This window comes from Paroedura picta, chromosome 13, assembly GCF_049243985.1.
Source record: "Paroedura picta isolate Pp20150507F chromosome 13, Ppicta_v3.0, whole genome shotgun sequence".
NCBI lineage: Eukaryota > Metazoa > Chordata > Lepidosauria > Squamata > Gekkonidae > Paroedura > Paroedura picta.
Window position 1 is genome coordinate 9649334 of NC_135381.1, and position 13888 is coordinate 9663221.

At 44.7% G+C, this 13888-nt stretch overlaps 1 protein-coding gene across 5 annotated transcripts in view; it reads left to right on the forward strand.

The window, feature by feature from the left end:
• The window catches only part of CLTCL1 (clathrin heavy chain like 1), a 46644-nt gene that overhangs the window by 27958 nt on the left and 4798 nt on the right, over positions 1-13888 (forward strand). For 3 of the 5 annotated variants that reach the window (XM_077309044.1, XM_077309046.1, XM_077309042.1), the window contains exons 17-30: positions 251-485; positions 1624-1746; positions 2346-2491; positions 2976-3159; positions 3722-3914; positions 4299-4456; positions 4576-4740; positions 5325-5432; positions 6520-6687; positions 6783-6932; positions 8160-8291; positions 8636-8746; positions 9543-9713; positions 11126-11347. In XM_077309044.1, the coding sequence (XP_077165159.1) occupies positions 251-485; positions 1624-1746; positions 2346-2491; positions 2976-3159; positions 3722-3914; positions 4299-4456; positions 4576-4740; positions 5325-5432; positions 6520-6687; positions 6783-6932; positions 8160-8291; positions 8636-8746; positions 9543-9713; positions 11126-11347 (2266 nt within the window). Of the gene's footprint in view, positions 1-250; positions 486-1623; positions 1747-2345; positions 2492-2975; positions 3160-3721; positions 3915-4298; positions 4457-4575; positions 4741-5324; positions 5433-6519; positions 6688-6782; positions 6933-8159; positions 8292-8635; positions 8747-9542; positions 9714-11125; positions 11348-12235; positions 12257-13888 lie in introns of all 5 variants that reach the window. The other 2 variants (XM_077309043.1, XM_077309047.1) reach the window with 1 other exon arrangement.

Below are 13888 nucleotides of genomic sequence, written 5' to 3' on the forward strand. Positions count from 1 at the left end.
ATGGAAAACACTAATCGAAGGAGAGAACCTAAGTAGATCTATTTAGTCCAACATGTTGTTCATATGCTGTGTCACACGGCATCCTTAAGGGGGCATATCTGGTGCCCGCTTGTGTTAACAGCTGCAGCACCACACGTGTGAAGGAGCAAGACATCTGTAGGGAAGCAGGTCTTGTGTAGGGGCTTGGTATGGAAAGGTGAGAGGCTCCTGCTTTACAGTCAACCTAACAAGCTGATTTTTCCTGTCCAAGGCTTAAGCTGCTGCTCCCATGGCTTGAGTCTCGGATTCATGAAGGCTGTGAAGAACCGGCCACACACAACGCACTGGCCAAAATCTACATCGACAGCAACAATAACCCGGAGCGTTTCCTGCGTGAGAACCCCTTCTACGACAGCTGTGTTGTAGGCAAATACTGCGAGAAGAGAGACCCCCACTTGGCCTGTGTGGCTTATGAGAGGGGGCAGTGTGACCTTGAGCTCATAAAGGTTAGCAGAACTCCTTTTCTTGGATATGAATATACCGATATGTATTTCTGCAATGCTACTGTATTTGTAAAGAATGTCTGTAGGCAAAACAGTTTCTCTAAATCAATATTTCTTAAACTGTATTCTAGGCATTCTTGGAAGGGTATTAGGACTTCTCAGTGAGAGGCTCAGTAAAGGCTGACAAATTGCCTTCATTTCAGTCTTGTTTTCATGGTTCAGACTTTCTGGAAGACAAGTTTATCCACCATTTTGACTATTTTACAGCTACAGGGAAGCACTGCCTTTGGTTTTAGACACAGATCTGGTTGACGTGATATACTAATGAACTTTTAGAGGCCAGGCCAGAACTTTGCATGCAGTGCGCTGGTGCACATACAGAATTGTATTGAAAGCATGCAGGGGCTCTTCATGTCCAGTGTGATTGTGGGGGGGGGGGGATTCCTTGAAGCTAGAAAGTTTGAAAACCTATCTTTCACACATACAGAATTCAGGCCACATTAAGTAGCAACACGCATATCCACTCCACAGCATGGTCTGACTTGTAGTTTTAAGGCTTCTTCAGCTGGATGTTGGTATCACGCAAGGAAGGGTGAAGATAGGTCTCCCCTGAGGTTTTGTTTTTTTACATCCATAAGAATAACATCTACCAAATCTGTAATTATTTACCCAGGTGATCACTAAAGAACTATGTTACAGTTGTATAAGTGTATTAAAATTACTGCCATCTTGTGTTCAGTTTCTCATATTACGAGGGATTCTTCAATGACTGTACTTCTACAAAAAGATGTGAGCATCGCTTGACCCTGTGCACTAATATTTATCAGGTTCTTTGGTCTTCACTTACACATTTCCCTGGCTCTTGAGTCCCTAGGTCTGTCCTCAGTGGACAAGAACTTGCTGTATATTGAACCCTGTATTAAGTTGTAAAGCTAACTAAAATCAGTGTAAACAGATCTTTCCCCAGTAGTGACGATGTCATCAGAAATAAGCATCGTGGAGCAGCAGATGTGATGATGAGCAGCCAAAGTGACTCTTCCAGCCTAAATATTGAAACTGTTTGTTATCAGTGAGGTTGGAGATGAGTTCCAGACTGTTCCGGACCAAAAGCAGGCATACTCATTGGTTCCTTTTTGTCCAGGTTTGCAATGAGAACTCCTTGTTCAAGAGTGAAGCACGCTATCTGGTGCGCAGAAAAGATCCAGAGCTGTGGGTAAACGTTTTAGAAGAAAACAATCCATTCAGAAGACCACTCATTGACCAGGTATGCCCATTTAATTCTAAAGGAAAACTGAATTTAAGCTTGCAACTGTATTCTAGCTCAGTTACCAAGCTGTCTCCTAGGAATAGTCTTTGATTTCAGCTTAGAGGTAAACAAAGCCACAATCTCATCTCAACTCATTCTTGCAACAGCCTTGTAGGGTAGGTCAAAGTAAAAGATTGGCCCTAGGTCATCTGGTGAGCCTCATGGATGAACAGAGTGGGGACTTTAATCAATGTCCCTGAGTCCTGGTTCGACTGTATTACCAAGTGCTGTCTGCTCTTTGCATTTATGTTGTTGTCAGTATGTTTTGGGCCTCTGTATCTATAATCTTACATTTCTTACTTGGTTTTACAATAGAAGCACTGAGGTGGTGGTTGGCAGAATTTCATATAACTTACGTGGTAAAAGGGCAGTGGTTTAATTCTTCTTCCTTGAACTCTGTGCTAAGTAAGCCAAATGAAATCTTGCCAAGTTTTTTAAAAATTAACTTTTCCTCAAAGCTTTTAAAATTTGAAAGGAAAAATGTATACCTCCTTCCTGAAAATCAGACTACTGAGAATGCTTGACTCAGGGCACTAACATAGTTTTTCAAATATTAGGTTGTGCAAACAGCCTTATCGGAGACGCAGGATCCTGAGGAAGTTTCTGTGACTGTCAAAGCTTTTATGACGGCAGACCTGCCCAATGAGCTCATTGAATTGCTTGAGAAGATTGTTTTGGATAACTCTGTCTTCAGCGAGCACAGGTAGGAAAGGTGGTTCAAAGCTAAACTAACTGCCCATGGAACTCATATTTTCACTTTGGTGGCCAATAATCTTGAGAGGGAAATCTGTCCAGGGTATATAAGGATATGGGTCTCATTCAGCATGTGCTTGACAGTGAGCTTTTGAGTTGGAAATAACTTCATTTTTAAGTGGTATGCAGAGCTGCCTTATGTCTCCAACGTTACTTCACGTAGGCCCCTGTTGTCTATTTCGACAGGGCCTCTAGCAGAGAGAGGCCTTTTCCAGCACGTGCCCCTTGAGATCCTTTAATGTGAGGTGCCAGGAACTGGACCCAGGAACTATTTTGTGAAGAGCATGTGCTTTGACCACTGAGTCAGGGACCCTTGCAAAACAGACTAAATGCTGAAGTAGACTTGTATAAGAGTTCTCTCTGTTACGTTTCAGTCACCTTTCATTGGCACAAAACTGTCAACTGTTTCTCACTTAATGTAATTGCCTTCCAAGGAACCTCCAGAATCTGCTCATCTTGACCGCCATTAAAGCCGATCGTACCCGTGTGATGGAATACATCAACCGTCTGGACAACTACGATGCCCCTGATATTGCCAACATTGCAATCAGCAATGAACTGTATGAAGAAGCTTTTGCGATCTTCAGGAAATTTGACGTGAATACGTCTGCCATTCAGGTGCGGCTTAGTCTCGGTAACTTCAGCTGCCTGTGCGTATGGACCTTTTCCTGGAGTATAAACCGGGGCTCTTGTATGGCTCGTGCCTGGAACATCTGCAACTCACTGTGGATGATCTCTTGAGTATTTAGCTTGAGAGTGCATTACAAAAAGTAACCCATGAATATTAAGGATGAGGATTTCAGAAGAATAATGTTGCTGAATTACTTCTCTGAGCACTTCTGGGTAGAGCAGTGGAACTTTGCCCATCTGCACATTAATTTGAAAGATGTCACCAGAAACTATCAGTATATTTCTAAACTGTTTTATGCCCCCATCGGAACTAAACTGGTATGCTAAAGCAGAGGCTGCTTGAAATTCTGTATGAAGGATTTCAGGGAAGCAATGCCCTCTAAACCTGGGGTAGTCAACCTGTGGTCCTCCAGATGTTCATGGACTACAATTCCCATGAGCCCCGCCAGCATTTGGCTCACGTTCTGTAGCTTTTCCCCCTTTGCGGATTTAAATCAGCTACCTCAGATGTTCAGTAGGCATTCTTACAGCTGTTGGTGTTCTCTTTCAGGTGTTGATTGAGCACATTGGCAATCTAGACCGTGCGTATGAATTTGCGGAGAGATGTAACGAACCAGCTGTGTGGAGCCAGCTGGCCAGAGCACAGCTTCAAAAGGACTTGGTTAAGGAAGCCATAGATTCTTACATCAAAGCGGATGATCCTTCTGCCTACATGGAAGTTGTCCAGGCAGCCAACAGAAACAGTAAGTTAAAGGCTGCTTTGAGGTTGGCACCTCTCAGCCTAAACAGCAGGAGAGAGAGAGTGATGGTGGGAGTTCTCTTGGGAGGGTGTTGATGGGTCTGCAAGCATGTAAAATGCCCTCATCCAAAAATCTAACCCATCAATTGCTGGGTCTTAGGGGAGTTTCCACAACCTGGCCTTTGGAAGGATCCTGCAAATTTGTCCCTTTCTAAATGAATGAAGCATTTTTTATGGGGTTAGCATCTGCTTGTAGACTTACATAAAATGCCTCCATGCTTGATCAGATGGCACATCATTCCCAGTGACTCCTGCAGATTTAACTAGCATTGAAAAAATGTTAAAGAAATTAATAGATGTGTTTCTTATCACCTCTCCCCCCATTAAGATAACTGGGAAGATCTGGTGAAATTTTTGCAAATGGCTAGAAAGAAAGCCAGAGAATCCTACGTCGAGACCGAACTTATTTTTGCCTTGGCCAAAACAAACAGGCTCTCGGAGCTAGAAGAATTTGTCAGTGGCCCCAACAATGCTCACATACAACAGGTAGGCTTTATGCTAACCCAAAAAACTTGCTGTGGCAATATTAAGAGTGTAATTGTGAACCTGACCTGGTTCATCCACTTCATTTAGCTCTCTCCTTGCACTGTTGCGGACCCTTTTAGGTTGGAGACCGCTGCTACGATGAGGGAATGTACGATGCAGCAAAGCTGCTCTACAACAATGTCTCTAATTTCGCCCGTTTGGCATCAACACTCGTGCATCTGGGGGAGTATCAAGCCGCAGTGGATAGTGCCCGCAAAGCAAACAGCACTCGAACGTGGAAAGAGGTAACTCACCGTGCGTCTTGAGTGGGTGGTAAGGCCCCGGTAAAATCTAAGTGATGTCGCTTCTGCTAAAAAACAGCGTTAAGACTACTCCCTTGAAAGTATCTGTAGGTGCTGCAATAAGACGGCACTCTTCCTAGGGTTGAGGCCAGGGCAGTTCAACATGTAGGCCTTCCACCTCTCCCCTCCTCTTAGGTCCCTCCCTCTTCCCCCCCCCCCTTGGCTGGGCATATGTCCAGAATGAAGATGGGGGTGGGGGGCTGTGCTGTTTTAAGTTTAGGATGTTTTAAAAAATAGTTTACCAATGTTGTAAACCGGCCTGCGTCCACTTGTGGAGAGGGGCAGTCTATAAATCAATCATCAAATAATAAATAAACGAATCTTCCTGAAGACTTGCCTACAAATCCTGTGGCCTGTAAAAATACTCAATTTATGAAGTTTTTAAGTGCCTTATCTGTCTTACTGGCTATTCAGATTTTACCTTAAAAAACAAACAAACAAACCCTGAGGGGGCACACTTTCCATTGGGAGAACAGGAGCTGAAACCTAGCTCTCTATATGATCTTAATAACAGTTTCTTGTTTCAGGTGTGCTTTGCCTGCGTCGACGGAAAGGAGTTCCGGCTTGCACAGATCTGCGGCTTGCACATAGTGATTCACGCCGATGAGCTGGAAGAACTGATTAGCTATTACCAGGTTAGCTTACTTCTTAATGCCTAAAATGGGAATACCTTTTGTTTCTTGTTGCTAAGAGGTATTCATGTAGTAACCCGACTTAATCTAGTACAATTGGTGTCTGTAATTCATATAGGGCTGAAACATACCAGGCACTAATATCCTCCATCTGTTGGAATTTGTTTAATAGAAAATTGTAATGAGTTTTATTTCTGTGCCAAGTAGGACACTCTGTGAACTTCAGGTGAAACTCTGTGAAAATGTTTCACAGAGTAGTTCAGCAGTGGAATTGACTGCCTAAGGAAATGATGAGCTCTTCCTCACTGGCCATCTTCAGGCAGTGGCTGGCCATTGACTTCTCCTGGATGCTTGAGGCTGATCCTGCATTGAGCAGGGGGCTGGACTAGATGGCTTGTCTGGCCCTTCCAACTCTATGGTTCTATGATTCTATAACCAGTGGCTGGCCATAGACTACTCCTGGATGTTTTAGGCTGATCCTGCATTGAGCAGGGGGCTGGACTAGATAGACTGTATGGCCCCTTCCAACTCTAGGATTCTATGAATGTATTATCTTGCTCTCCCTACACTGTATTATCTTGCTCTCCCTACACTGCTCTCCCTACACTCCCTACAATGTAATTCCACTAGAAGAAGAAGAAGAGTTGGTTCTTATATGCCGCTTTTCCCTACCCAAAGGAGGCTCAAAATGGCTTACAGTCGCCTTCCCATTCCTCTCCCCACAACAGACACCCTGTGAAGTGGGTGAGGCTGAGAGAGTCCTGATATTCCTGCTCGGTCAGAACAGTTTTATCAGTGCCGTGGCGAGCCCAAAGTCACTCAGCTGGTTGCATGTGGGGAGTGCAGAATCGAACCTGGCATGCCAGATTAGAAGTCCGCACTCCTAACCACTACACCAAACTGGCTCTCAGCATGTCTAGTGTTTTATTTTCAGATTTCTGAAAATAGATGCCTCATTCTATTGAATGTGCTGGCTTACACTGTGTAATCCACCTTGAGTCTCAGTGAGAAAGGTGGACTACAGATAGCATAATTTTTTGAAAATACACAATACAAAGTTCTAACAATATGCTTTTGCTTTGAATCCTAGGACCGTGGTTACTTTGAAGAGTTGATTGCTCTCCTGGAAGCAGCGCTGGGCTTGGAGCGTGCTCACATGGGAATGTTCACTGAACTTGCCATTTTGTACTCTAAGTACAAACCACAGAAGATGAGAGAACATCTGGAATTGTTCTGGTCCAGAGTCAATATTCCAAAGGTATTGCAGTTACCACAGTGCTTAGCAAGTGCTTTGGTTGCTGCCTGACAGTCTTGTAAATGCCTCCATACCACTTTTGTCTCACCCTTCTTAAGGTGCTTCGGGCTGCGGAACAAGCCCACCTTTGGGGAGAGCTGGTCTTCCTTTACGACAAATACGAAGAATATGACAATGCAATAATCACAATGATGAACCATCCTACAGATGCCTGGAAGGAAGGACAGTTCAAGGACATAATTGCAAAGGTCAGCATATTTATGTATTTATTTCTACTCCACTTTTCTCCCAAAGTCGCTTACATCATTTTCCTTTCCTCAGTTTTATCCTCACAACAACCCTTTGAGGTAGGTGAGCCCGAGTCCATGTGACTGGCCCAAGGTCACCCAAACAAGCTTCCACAGCAGAGTGAGCTATTCGAATCCTTGTTTCCCAAATCCTAATCAGACACTACACTACACCGGTTCTCAATCGTAATAGTAATATTACTGTTTGTGCCCAGTATTGGAGAACTGTGATTGATGTTCAGAACTTATCCAGTAGTTGTGTGGCAGCTTCTTCAGCAACGTTACCAGTGCCTTTTGAAAGCCAGGAGGTAGGGCCAAATGTCAAGAAGACTCTTTATCGATTCAGTTTATATATTTATTCTCAAATTTATACCCTGCCTCTCTTGACGATGTCGCCTCGAGGAGGCATAACCCATAAAATCCTGTTAAAACATAATAACATAAATCATAAAATCAAACAGTCATATCCACAGCTGCTGGCCACAAGTTGGTAACTTGAGCTTTAGGGCCTTATCTCTGTCAACTAGCAGCATCCTTTCCTTTACCTTTTCCTGTCATATTTCTCAAATCCTGGTCCTGGCTAAAGTGAGCAGTAACTCTCTGTCTTGTATTTAGTAAAACAAATGTTGAAAGAAAAAACAGTGATCTCCCATCTCCATCATTTTGCTGGAGTCCATATTCCCCGTTACAATCGAAGCGGCGTAGTCAACAACCTAACTCCCTTGCGGACCCTCAGCTTTCCTGCTCGCAGTTGTAGCTCCAATAGATGACCCTAGGCAATGTTACCTGGGGAGAGCCCAGATTGCAAAAGGGCAGGGAGGGACCCAAGGATCTAGTGACCCTGGTCTCTGCCCTGGCCCCAACCAAACGCCTGGTGGAAGAGCTCTTGTCTTACAGGCCCTGCAGAATCCAGAGAGCTCCGCTAGGGCCCTCAGCTCTTCCGGGAGTTCATTCCACCAGGTTGGGGCCAGAGCCAGGCAAACTTCCTGTGGGCCTGGGACAACCATCATATTCATATCCGCAGAGAAAAGAGCCGTATGGGGGCATAAGCGTCCCTCAGATAGGTGGGACCCAGGCCTTAAAGGTCAAGACCAGAACCTTGAACTTGATCCAGAAGCTAACCAGCAACCATTGCAGCTGGTTAGAGACAGTCATGGATCTAACCCTTCATTACTTTGTTTATTCCAGGTGGCCAATGTGGAGCTGTATTACAAAGCTCTGCAGTTTTACTTGGATTATAAACCCTTGTTTATCAACGATCTCCTGCTGGTATTGTCTCCACGGCTGGATCACACCAGGACAGTCAGTTTTTTCTCCAAGGTAAGTCGGTGGTATCTTTACATTAATCTATCTGTGCTGTTGTGATTCTTCTGAATTAATGTGATGCTTCCAAATTTAACATTTCAAGGCATGGGCACTTGGGATCTTCATTTTTTTCTTTGTTTCCAATTCTGTTGTTGATAATATTCATGTATAGCGTTAACCTTAAAAGTAGATTGTTCCCCAGTGTTTTATACATGATTTGCAAAGGTGGTTTTTAGGGGGTGGGGGAGGAACAGATTGGTCTGGGTTATATCCAGACTAGCTAGATGCGCCTAAGAGGTGATACTGGATTGATCGGGATACTTTTCAAGACAGTTTTTGTCTCTCTCCTTGTTCTGCAGGTTAACCAGCTGCCCCTTGTAAAGCCTTACTTGCGCTCAGTCCAGAACCACAATAACAAAGGTGTTAATGAGGCCCTGAACAATCTTCTAACAGAGGAGGAAGACTATCAGGTAGGCACCTCACTGGAGTAGTGATTATAATAAAGCTATTGTTGACAAGATTTATTATACTGCTAATGCAAAATTGACGGCCGTTACGGAATGATTTTTATCAAGCTCCCTTTTAAAAGTACGTTCGCTAGTCATTTAATCCAGTGGTCCACAACCTTCTTCAGGCTGTGGAATGGCAGCGGCGGGGAGGGCGATTGCCCGGTCGCGCATGCCGCACATGCGTGGCTGGGTCGCACATGCTGTTTGTGCCATGCACGGCTGCAAACACGCATCCGCACCACTCCCGCGCATGCACATATGTGCCCACACATGGCACAAACGCTCATGCGCAACCCGGCCGCGCATGGCACAAACGAGCATGCACGGCACGGTGGTTGGTGACCACCAATTTAATCTATCTAGCAGTCTCCTGATAGTGCACTGAGTGGAACTAGTGTTCTTACCTCTGGGAGGAGACTCTGTAGTAGGAAAAGGCTGTTTAGTGGGGCTACAGCATGTTGTCTCTTCCCCGTAGCTAGAAGAGCAAGCAATTTGCATTCTGTATTATCTTCACCTGTAGACAGTTCCATGACCTGCTTCTCTCACCTTGCCTTTTAAGGTTTTACTCCAGAATGGCTGTCGAATAGCTTTGGAGACTGTACACAGTCTTGCTACTAACTCATCCTGTCCTCACTCTCCGGAAAGCTTAACTGAAAGTTGCATCGCTGTAGGATTGGCAGCCTTTGAAAAAAAGTGTACAAGTTAAGCAAGAGTTCTATGTCATCCTGTCAGTCTAACTTTCTCCCTCTCCAAACAGGGCTTGAGAGCATCCATCGATGCTTATGACAACTTTGACAACATCACTCTAGCCCAGCGTCTGGAGAAGCACGAGTTGATTGAATTCAGGCGCATTGCAGCTTATTTGTATAAAGGCAATAATAGGTGGAAACAGAGTGTGGAGCTCTGCAAGAAGGATCGTCTTTATAAGGTGCGTTGAATGTTGTTTCCCTGTGTTTATTTACGTGTTCCAACTTTTTGCTTGTGCAGACCTTTTAAACATACCCATATGCCAACCAGCATTGTCTAAATTGCTGTAGTCCCAGTCCACTGAACCTGGGTTGACCTGGACTGGAATAATCCAGCATGGCGTTAACCTGTGTAGAATGCAAATGTTTTTATATAACACAAAATACCCATTATAGTCCCCCTAGGTTTGCTTTATAACACAAACTGAATTGTCACCTGGCAAAAGCTCTCAAAAAGGAAAGGGACAGTTGTGTTGTGTTGCTAGAAGCTCTGTATGTCTTTCGGTACAGGCAAAGGGAAGGGTGGGGACTTGAATACAGTGAAAGTGAGGCTAGCCGGTGTTTGAAGGAAGGAAAAACAAATGTTGAGTTTCCTTAATTGGAGATTAGGATCCAAGATACCAAGGAAGTGAGATTGCTTTGTTAGATTTTTCCACTAGCCCTCCAGTTAAAGGTCCCCTTTTCTAGCTCTTCTGCCTCAGCCCCCACCTGCTGAGGTAAGGTGGTTGGTAGCCAGAGATGGTAGCACTTTGCCATTCTAATGCCATCTCACTTAAGGTTTGCCTGGCATTTACCTTCCTCTCTGTTCCCAGCTTTTTGACTAACGGGATCCATCCAGCGTGGTACGGTGGTTAAGACTGGAGGCTTCTAAACTGGGGAGCTGGATTTAATTCCCCACTCCTCAACATGCAGCCTCTAGGTGACCTTGGGCTTGTCACAGCCCTGATAGTGCTGTTCTCACCGAGCAGTCCTGTCAGAAACTCTCTCAGCCTCACCTACCTCACAGGGTTTTTGTTAGGGTGTGTGTTTTGAGGAGAGGAAGGGAAGGCACTTTGGGTGGTGAAAAGTTGGGCTATAAAAACCAACTGTTCTTTTATATGGACTCTCACAAGCCTACTTTAGTAATATTTTAGACTGCTGTATTACATTTTTAGAGCCTCTTGTGGCGCAGAGTGGTGAGGCAGCCGCCTGAAAGCTTTGCCCATGAGGCTGTGAGTTCAATCCCAGCAGCCGGCTCAAGGTTGACTCAGCCTTCCATCCTTCCGAGGTCGGTCAAATGAGTACCCAGCTTGCTGGGGGGTAAACGGTAATGACTGGGGAAGGCACTGGCAAACCACCCCGTATTGAGTCTGCCATGAAAACGCTGGAGGGCGTCACCCCAAGGGTCAGACATGACTCGGTGCTTGCACAGGGGATACCTTTACCTTTTACCTTTATTACATTTTTATAGGTTAACTTGTTCTTATTGCCTTGTTGGTCCTTTATTGTGGGCTCCCTCGACTAGGCAGCATAAACTTATAAATAAACAAATCCAAAATTCTGCCTAAGCAGACTAGCTCCATCACTTTACTCTCTCTCTCTCTCTCATCTCTAGGATGCCATGCAATATGCCGCAGAATCCAAGGATCCTGAGCTGGCAGAGAAACTGCTGCAGTGGTTTTTGGAAGAAGACAAAAAGGAGTGCTTTGCAGCTTCTCTCTTCACCTGTTACGACTTGTTACATCCAGATGTGGTTCTTGAGCTGGCATGGAGGCACAACATTATGGACTTTGCGATGCCTTATTTTATCCAGGTGATGAGGGAGTACCTTACCAAAGTAAGTATCGTTTCTGTGGGAAGACCTCTTGCTTCATAAGGCTTTCGGGTTGACGCTCCCACCTAAATTTACTCGAGCAGAAAGATTCAGCATCCCAGTTATGAACTCAGAACGCTTCAGACTTTTGCAGTGAAATACTTAACAATTCAAAAGGCTGGTTAACTCTAGCAGCAGTCGTAGAAGTCAGATTGGAGGTGGGAAGGGTACATGCTTACAAAAGTTCTGGTTTTCTGCAGAGGGAACGGGTATCTTGCATCTATCAGGATTCCAGTTCCTGCTTATTGCCTATGCTTGACCTCATAATATGATTACTGGAACGCCTAATGCCTTACTTTATTGCTTCTTAAAATACAGTACAGGTCCACTCATGAAGCAGTGGAGAGATTTTTTCAGGCGGCACTGCAATTCAAGAATATGGACTTGCTACTTTTTATTCAGCCCCTGTTTTTCAAGTGGCGTTTTACACAGTATATCTGAGTTCTCAAAGTGCTTTCACCCTGTCTCGTAGCCTTAGTATCTCCCTCCAACACACCATCCTGCCGCAGGTCCGTTCTTCTTTCTTCATGAATTGTCTTGCCTGTACTGATAGACTTGGAGAGACGATAAAACCCACTTTGTGTATTGTTTCAATCACTACTATGAGTTCCAGGTGGCATTTTTGTAATGCCGAACAAGCCACGCGGTTCCCATGCATACAAACTAATGCAGGCTTTCCCAGAGGCTTAAAAGTATATGTTTGCACTTTCTTCCAGTGTGAGCCACTTTCTTTCTCTTTAGTATATTCTTTTCTCTCTCCTCCTCCTCCCGCTGCCAAATATGTGATGTGATCTTTGCTTTGTTTACTTGGCTTGCTGGTTTTTAAGTGTTCCCCTCTGAATTCTCTTGCAGGTTGATGGGCTGTTTAATAAGGTGACAGTCTCTCTGGTTTTACACTCTGTGTTTAATTTGTGTCCCTTAAAACACATCTAGGGTTCTGTGGGAACCTAGCTGTAGCCTTTCTTTTTTTGCTGAAAAGCAGAATAATCTAGCTTGGTCTAACTGATTCACCCTTAATGCTGATAGTAAAACATATCCTCACAAACTACTTGGGGAAAAATCCAACCAGACCTTGCATGCTTATTTTTGGGGGTGGGAAGGGACTTATAGAATATTCCAGCGGCATACCCAGTAATTGTAAAACTTAGTCAAATGGAGGGGCCTGGAAGATTGGTCTTATTTGCCGAGCTGCATCTCTTTCGCAGCACAACCAGAGACTGGGAAACCTGCTAAGTATTTATGCAAACTTGGAATATCTGCATAATACTGGGGCACTGCATGATACTGGATTGTTGTTGCCTAACCTCCTTGGAGAAGTGGCAGAATTCCAGTAAGCCAGACTTTGATTCTAATACAGTAGAGCTACATTGCTGGGCAGATTTGCCCAACTCTCCTCCTCACATTTTAAACAAACTGGGATATAACTGAAAGGGCTGACCTGGTGAGGGCTGCACTAAGCTGAACTCTGGTTGGATTTTACAAGTGATACGTCTACTAAATCCTCAGACTTCCAGAGAGAGAGAGCATGCTTAATGAGACTGTTATTAAAATAAACTAATATAGCTTGTGGCGTTAGAAATGAACTGGAGAATGAGCTTTTCCCTATTTTATGTAAATACATTTAACTTCCCTCATAAGTGTACCTAACAGCAAGATGTGCATCCTTCCACCAACAGGCGTACCTCCTGTCTGACCGTCTTTGTCTATTGGGATAGCAAAACAAGCCATGCTAAGTCTGTATACCCAGTTGCATGCCCACCCTTGTGCATAGGAGGTTCCGCCAGCGTCACCAAAGGCACTTCGGTACAGAAATGCAGACATTGCAGGTTCTATACTAGCAGACTGTCCTTGGGACAGCAGGAGTGCAGTGGTGTGCCCTTCTAATAGGAATACACTTTTGTAGTCCTCATGGGTCTAGAATAGAAGTACATACTACAGCATTTAAGAGCACTGCCTGCAGAGGGTTGAGGGGTGCAAGTTCACGGCAATGACGGGACATTGTTATTGGCTGGAAGCTCGACAGTGCATGGTAAATGGAGGGTGGGGGTTTTCTTCCTACCAAATCTCCCCCGTTAAAATGAAATAGGCAGCACAGCTGTTAGGTTATGTCTCAGGAGTGCCTCCAGAGCAGCAGCTGAGGTGGTTAGTCAGCCCTGTGGTCCTCCAGATGTTCATGAACTACCATTCCCATGAGCCCCTGCCAGCAAACGCTGGCAGGGGCTCATGGGAATTGTAGTTCATGAACATCTGGAGGACCACAGGTTGACTACCCCTGGTTTAGATGACTTGTGGTTATAGGAACATCAATGGTGGTAGGATATCGGGCTCCTGCCTGAAGAAATATTCTGTGCAGTTTGGAAGCTTGCTATGCCAACAGTGCAATCCTAAGGAAAGTTACTCCAGTGTAAACCTGTTGATTTCAGTGAGCTTAGACTGGAGGATTTCACTGTTTGACGTGAAACTACGGACCTCCCTGTTCTGGTATTAGCATTAGAGGTAGAGAGA